Below are 8,417 nucleotides of genomic sequence, written 5' to 3'. Positions count from 1 at the left end.
AAAAGTATACGTATTATCAGTCACATGAAGATCTTGCCTTGGCAACTCCATACAGGCTGGTCTTCTTGTAAATTGAGCTGACTGGCGGCAAATGAACAATTCCTATCAGCCATTGGCAGAGGTAAGGCAATGATTAGGTGCAAGTTATATGTCAAACTGAAACCTGGCTTACATCGAAAGGTTCCCCTTGTGCTGTTTCATAGCACTACTGTTGATATCATACCAATTTTAAGCAAAGAAATGTATAAAACTTATCAGGATAAATGAACACAAAGGCTGGAATATAAATGAAAGGTTTTTAATGACTTTGTTTTTATGTTGATTGGAAAAAATACATAAAAACATAAATATACCGTTTTGTATTATAACACTTAAAATAAATATAAAATATATACTATAGTATAGTAAAGTAACCTTCAGGTAACATTATGTTGCAGAGACAATGACATATCAGACTCCGCCTTTTTCCGAGGAAGAGAATGATGATGTTGTAATCCATGAAATTGGCAACAGAACAAGTGGCGGGAAACTTTTAGAACCTTCCGAGACACGGTATACAGTGTATACCAGTTCTGGAAGGAGAGCAGGATCATTCAAAAAATCTCTTTTCCACTGATGTTATATTTTATCTATGCACCGGTAATAACCAGTGTCATCATTCAAAATTGGATCAATACTTACTCAAGCAATATAGGGGGATGTTATTAAATTTTTGTCATCTTAAATGAGGGTTCATCAATTTTTGGGGGCAACGGGTGGGAGATTCACTTATTTTGACTGATGCACAAGAAGAATTTGCCCACCCACCCCGGCCATAATAACTGAACGCTCCCTTGCGTTCGCGTCAGTTATAGCCTGTTGGCTGCCGTGTCATCAGTGCGCCCCCACTAGCCCAAGTGAAGTAGAATGTTTAACAATAAGGCGAAATATACCCAACAATAAACTTACAGCGTCCGAAAACGGGACTGAAAGTGTACGCAGGGGTCACAAGTTGCAGAAAATTTACAAACTTTGACCTCAAATTATGCTCGACAGAAAATACGATTGTCTGTATCCCATCGTTGCTGGAAAGTAGCTCCCAGGACGCTTCCCCGATTTGCCCAAGTTAAAAGATAAAATGTGCCTAACTAGGAAGTGTCGCAACTAATGAGAAGATAAGGCACAATCTTTACATGCTCTGTTCAGACAGCTTCCCTCTTGCTGGCCATGCAACGTTCCATGGAGAGAGCGTTGATGATTGTGACTGGCTGAGAGGACATCGTCCCTAAATTGACACATCCGCCATTGTCTCGTTCATTCAATTTGTTAAGACGAATGATTCACGGGCATAGTCCCGGGTTGTGTTTTGCTGTTATCAGGTTTGCGCTGTGTTTCCGCCGTTTCATAGAGGCTTCTTGAATTACCAGCCCTGGGATGCAGTTTTTCTTTACCCTGGTCGTTATACGTGCCAAGGGGGAATCGTACGTGTTTTGAGTTCAAAAGCAGCTCGAGAAGCGCTCTTAGGGACGGCTTGTATGTACAACAATTATTGAGTATTTGTATTGAGATAAAACTTTTGCCACAGAGGAAATAAAGAGTTTAAAACTTCGTTCAGTTTCTATGCAAATGGATATGCTTTACAAATTCAACCGCCCAAATTTTTCGGCCAAAATGGCAAACATATGAATTAAACGACCCGCCTCTGTTGGTAATGAATAAATACTGTCTACAACTGATATCTGTATTAATGTTACGTCGTCAATATTGTAAATAATGCAAAAAATCAATAAAATATTTCAGAGTAGGATTTTAACAGGTACACCTTAAATATAGCATGACTGCGGTGATGTGTTTTCGGGTACAACGTTACGCACGAAAAACTCAGTAAAGCGGCGGACTCTTTGCAAATTCAATAACACAAAGCGATCCTACATGCTTGTGACATTAAACATCTGAAATAACTCACCTCTGAAATACCTTGACAGGTAGCCCTATATTTCCATCTGTGTCGGATAATGAAACAACTCCAATTTTTGCGGGCAGTCGCTTTTGCCAAAAAACCTCGCATTAAAAATTTTATTTGCATGAAACGTGTGCCGCGCCTGTAAGGCCAAAGAAAGTAAATTCTTTGTTTTGCGTGCGCGCGTGCGAGTGTTTTTCGAATTTTACGATAAAACACAAAAACTGTGTGTGTAGAATTTCTTCACACAGTGACAATATACTTCTTTGCGGCAGTAACATAACAACAATTGAGCTACTTGGTGACGTAAAACAGTACATTCTTGAAACATTTAGGTACAGGAGTGTGCATTTTGTATGTGAAAACTATCAAGTTGGGGTACATAGTTTTCGTGTGTTCTTTTTGTGTATTTTTATCTTGTTATCCACTCCACATTTCGTAATTTAAGCTGACGCGAAACAACTAATTTACTTACTTTGGCCAAATGAAGGATGTTGGCAAAAGAAGAGTAAGATTTTCTTTGTGTGCCGCTGCATCTCTTCTTGAGAACGTAAATGTGTAAAGTAGGCTTTTGAGCGTACACAGTGTCGACAAAATGTCGTCTGATCGATTTGCCGGGTGGTGTTAGAGTTATTCTTGTAACAATGTGTGAACTTGTCAAGTTAGCGTGCGCCTCGAAAGTGAAAGACCTCAAAGTTTTGATCAAACTCTCCAAAAGGAAACTTTAAACCATCCCATTTCGAAATCCAGAATAAAAATCAGGAGTAACCGTGCAAAATTTGATACCGGTGAAACGAATCACCCAAAATTTACCGACACTTGAAATTCAAAATGGCCGCCATCCCTGCGCTATCTCTATGGGGAAGATAAACTTCCCGATTTTCACAAAGCCGATGAAAATTTTATTTACTCTATAGTCTTTAAAACGAGCCCCTATCAGTGGTAGGCCAAAAGAATATTGCAAAAATCTGATTGTCCGAATATCTGTCATCGAGTCCCATTCTACCGTAAGCTTGCAATCTGACCATCGCCATTGCGAAACTGATCAGGGCATATTACTGTAGAAAGCACAGGAAACGGGTTGAAGTAAATTCTGTTATTCCCCGCTTGAGGCATTATGTTCTCTTGCCTTAGCGGCTGTAGGCTGTTCATTATCAATTCTTTCCACAATTAAAAGATCACGTCAGTTATTCTCCGGCATACTGCGCATGCGTTGTTCTTCCATCTCACAAAATAACGGAATGGCGATAACAAGCTTGTTGCCGACGCAGCGTAAATCAAAAAAGTAAACATTAAAACGAGAAAACTTTAGCGGTTTATTCACCGGGGACAGTGTGGGCATAAATATGAAAACCTCAAAGATGTGTTTGGACGCGAGGCTAGTGTACAAGCATCACGACAGTTCAGGCCTCCCGGGGGGACTACAGCTTTCAGACGACAGTACATGTTCTAACTTTGCTATCGAGCTCATCCGGCGTTCCCTAATGTCGTACGGGATATTGTAACATTCACTAGAGACATTTGAATGCGTGCCACACATGACAATTAGCCTTTAAAAACCACCTAACTTTTCGCTAAAGATGCGTCAATATCTTACGTAAACTGAGAATTATGGGAGTCTGCGTTTGTCACGCAAGAGATTCACTTGATGACATTACAATTATTTTCGAATCATGCTCTTTGTAAACGGCCAACACAAACACCGTGATTTCAGTAAACGCACATGTGCGCACGCCACACAATCTTTTCGAAATGTTCTTCAGGTGGAGGGCGCCTCGAAATTTCAAAGACTGAAACATTTGCCCAAACTTTCCCCAGCAAATTTTTAAACCATTCCATCTCGAAATCAAGGATAAAAGTTTGGGATCAGCCTGCAAAATTTGGTACGAGAGTTAAAAATCACCGGATCGAAATGTTTTGATCTCGACACTTGAAATCCAAAACTGCAACCAGCCCTGTGTTAACTCCATTGGAAAATTTACATTTTCGTTTTTCACAAAAATAAGCTGGTATAAACTTAATTTACTCAACAAACTTCAAGATGAGCCCCGCAAGTGGAAGACCAAAGTAATATCGTAAAATTTGAGAGGCCAAATATCTGTCCCCGAGGTGCATTCTCAGGAGTGAGTAGGAATATTCGGTCGAACGTGATTGAACCCTGCAGGGAGGACCATTAGAGCTGTAGGAGGAGGAGGGTTGTAAAAAACGGCAAAAATTCAACTTCTTTTCACGTTCCAAGTTTTGGTACATATTTTCATAATTGGCGTAACCCACAAAGGTCATTCATATAAAATCCACACCTAGTGTGGTAAAAATCAGCAGGCTGTCATAGCGATTGTCACCATTTTTGCTGCACACACAATCTGCAGATGTAATTTCGTTTTGACCACCCCTTCCCACAATCTAAGGATCGATCCCTGAGCTTGATAGACAGGCTACTTGCTCAATAGAGTACTAGTATATGTGTGGCCTTGGATTTGGAACAGATTACTGATAGTTCATATTCAAATATAATAAGATTAGTGGTTCGAAATACTGACACGATGGTCGCTCCAAATCCCCGTCAGGTTGGGCACAGTTATAATGGATTATATTTCACCGTCTTTCAATGAGCCTTGACCCACTGAACTTTAGAGATCAGTCGAGACACATGTTTGAGTTTGAAAATACAATTTATTTGGTGACATGAAAAGAAGAAAACAACTGTTTGTGCATTGATATGGGAAAGGGGGAAAGTAAGTTCATGAACAGCTGTTCATTATTAAATATATTAAGTTTTGGTTTGGAAACCGCAAATTCAGCAATCGGTTAACCATTTATGTAGTTCTAAAACCGTTCTGTGCTATTCAGTGATAGATACTTGTACCAATAAAACCTGTCATGTGATTATTCGTGCCGTGACATTATTCGTACGATTTTATTGGTTTCGTCGACTACAAAGTTAAGTTATCGTCTGCGCGGTTTTTCTTGGCGGGATTCACCGACGAAATGAGCCCGTTCAAAGGTGAAGCGCGCAAATGGCAAATCAGAGTACATTGTTGTTGAGTGCAAGTAGACACAATTTGTACAGCAACGCATCTCATTACCGAGATAACGAGTGTATTTAGGCCTCCCTTCTCTCAAGATTTGACTTTCACGAGTTCCTTGAAGCACTCCGAATTGTTGATCGACAAGAGGTAGCTCTCGCCCTATCGATGGCTTTGCCAGGGAAAAATTTCGTCATGCGATGACGTCAACCGTTTAGCGAAAACGGTTGTCATCACATTGATTGCTGGGCGAACGGCGAATATGAACGGACCGCAACATCCTACCTGTAGGGATATGTTTGGATAACTTTACAAAGCAGTCTACTTTAATCAGAACTTCAACTGTTGAGATTATGTAACTTTACAACTTACATCGACAGTTTCGGTAAAATCGGATGGGAAGGCGATAAAATTGGGCACATGCTACAACATCAAAACCTTTGGAAAAGGTTTTGAACATATGATTAAAATCAAAACAAAACGAAAGACAGATAGAAAAGGCTAAGGCTGTTTTCCAAATCTTAAAAATGTATAATACCGTCCATGTCCGCCCCGAGTCAAATTATATAGAACAGTCACGTGACGGCGATTTCCGTGACCCATAACATTCACCATACTCGATGGTTACTTTCTGTCCAAAAGTTACAACTTTCAAACCGTTAAAATTTTCATATTATTACATAAAAATGTACAACAGTAAAGAGTGTGCATGATCTGAAAAAGAAACAACATTGGCGTCAAAAATGCTCGTTTAATATTTTCTTGATTGACACGTTTAATCTTTCCTTTGGGTACACATGGCTAGATGTAGCTGCATTTAACACAATTGCTCAAAATTCATTTCTGTGTATACGCGCTGACACTGATGGTCGTCGTCATGCATATTGTTGCTGATTGATTCCCACAGGGAGCGACGCCTTTGATTGCAGACGACAGACGCCCATTCCCGCGCTTTACTTAAGAAAATAACTTGTTTGTTTCTGTGAGTTTTTTAGTCACGGAAAACACAAATTTCATTTCCGCGCAGGACGGTCAGTACTGGAAAAAGTTTTAATTACTTGTTCGCATTCATGACGTTTGTTGATGATTTCCGTGTCTGCACTTTTCCCGCCAAAGGGAATATAGCTTTAGCACGACAATGAAACAAATAATCCGTTCTTATAATTGAAATCTTCCACAGCTTATAGCAAGTTTCCGACTGCATTTTGAAAAAAATGACAACAAGTGAGAAATTTCATATCGTTCGTGTTATTTCTGGCTCTTCCGTAAAACAAAGTCTTGATGGAAACTCCGCAGAGTTCTTGATTTTGAAGGGCAGATTTCGTTTGTCCTTGGACACGTTCGTCGTTTATTTCAAGGTAGATGTACTTTGAAACGGTGAGGTCATTTTCAGAGGCAGCCTCATTTTTACCTTGCATTGTTAACTTTCCTTCTGACAAAGCACAAACGGGGAAGGGATATTTACCACAAAACGTACTGTTGTCAGTAGAGAATAATTTCAACGGGTGTCATTCTGCAAATATGGACAAGCCCGTTCAAGGAAAGACAGTAAAGGGTGAAGACTCTTCAACCTCTACTGTCTATGGTTCAAGGTAATCAAACACCATTATTTTTTTCATACAAAAAGGAGTAATCATTATGCGATGGTTATACCCTCGAAAAGACATGTTTTTACAGGGGTAGAAAATTGTGATGACTTTGCCTTTGGAGATGAAATCTCCGCTTTGAGCATTCTTTTCAACTTGATATACACTTTGCCGCTAGCACCTTGCTTTAGATATAATGATTTCAATAGAAAATTAATACAACCTTGTACTCTTAACCGAACAATGTACCCTCGCCTATCGAAACAAGCCGTGACTTGTTGATATGGAGTGAAGACACTCGAATTCGGCTCACTTAGAAAACATATCGAGATGTCTCTTCGATAATTTCTCATTGGAAACATTTAAAACCGCCAGGACTCGAGCCATTCGTAAACGAAAAGGGTTAAATTTTGCCATGACGACCAAGGTTGAACTTGTCGAGCGGTCGCACAAGTGCGCAATCGCAGTGTAAGTCTGTGTGCTCATAGAAATGCAAGGCCAGCCGTGCCGTCATCTTCTCAGAGATCGCTAGCGAAAGAGGATATAATATTGACTTCTGCGTACTATCTGCTTTCATGCCTGATTGAGAGCTCTGTCCATCTTTGGCTAGGAGATAATATAGCACATATTGTAATGGGGCATACGGGAATGTAGATCACTGATTTTATGCAGACGTTTTAACGAGTTTCTATCATTTTTACCAGAATAGATTCAACCATTATGAGTTTCTGGCATCCTGGATTCCGCCAATCAGATACAGTAAACGCGACAGGGTAACCTATGTGCAAGTACGACCACAACTTCTCGCAGAAAAGCAAATGCCGATTTGCGTCACCGTCGATGAATCAGATGTAACGACGTCACAAATTTTCCTCGGCAGTCCGCCCTGTCTTGTACTCGTGTGCAGTATTTCAGTTGTGCGAAAAGCGGAAACAGTGTGGTAAGGTCGGCTTTCAAATCCAGCGTGATCAATACAGGGAGAACACTTGGGCCCTCCAGTTCATCGTTTTCGCGGGTTCTGCAAAACGCGCGAGAACGCTGATCTGCTTGTGGCAGGGTTACTGTCCGGTAGTGGCCACTCCTGTCGGTATATATCTGTGTAAATGCAGTCCTCCGATCTAGATCACCGAAGGGAAGTGTCTAAAACGGACGTCCATTAAGGTATAAGTGCGTGCCATCTAGCTATTGGTTTATTTGATGTAGTCATTTCATTCCAATGGGCTAGTTCTTCGCCTTCCGCGTCGTGTCCTAGAAGAACTCTACCAAGAACCTAAAAGAAAAAGATCAAAAAATAATAAAGTAGGGAAAGGTGGAATTAATAAGGACATCTCACCACTGTTATTGTTACGTTTTTCAAACGTTACTGAACCAGTTGGCTTTATGTAAAGGTTTTTAGAACGACATTGTCGGTCTTGTAGCACCGCCCGGTCGTCTTGCTCGTGGGTTTAACTCAATACTGCTCGGTTAAGATTTCCTCAAGGTAATTTGCGCCTCGAAAGTGAAAGGCTTAAACTTTTCCTCAAACTTTCCTCAATGAAATTTTAGACCGTTCTCTCACCAAAGCAACAATAAAAATCAGGCGTCACCGTGCAAAATTCCGGTATTTGAAATTCAAAATGGCCGCCATCCCTGTGTTAACTCTATGGGGTAAAATAAAATTTTCGATTTTCACAAAACGAAGACGGTGAATACTTTTCTTTCGTCAAGAGTTTTAAAATAAATCCACACAAGTGGTAGATCAGAAGTAAATTGATAACATTTGGAAAATCCGAATTTCTGTCCACGAGGCGCACTGCATGCTACCTTAATTGTGCAAGATGGTTCTCATATTTCAGTTCTCGAAGCCTTACGGTACGTCAATTACTA

General features: G+C 40.3%; 1 protein-coding gene across 1 annotated transcript in view; it reads right to left on the bottom strand.

The window, feature by feature from the left end:
* Nucleotides 1-4,592: 4,592 nt before the first annotated feature.
* The window catches only part of LOC139114164 (synaptotagmin-1-like), an 82,569-nt gene continuing 78,744 nt past the window's right edge, over nt 4,593-8,417 (bottom strand). Inside the window, exon 8 of the mRNA XM_070675729.1 lies at nt 4,593-7,821. Coding sequence (XP_070531830.1) covers nt 7,708-7,821 — 114 coding nt within the window. The 3' untranslated portion in view covers nt 4,593-7,707. The remainder of the gene's footprint in view (nt 7,822-8,417) is intronic.

Source organism: Ptychodera flava, chromosome 16 (assembly GCF_041260155.1).
Source record: "Ptychodera flava strain L36383 chromosome 16, AS_Pfla_20210202, whole genome shotgun sequence".
NCBI lineage: Eukaryota > Metazoa > Hemichordata > Enteropneusta > Ptychoderidae > Ptychodera > Ptychodera flava.
Note: the sequence above shows the minus strand (reverse complement) of the source record. Positions and strands in the feature narration are given on the sequence as shown.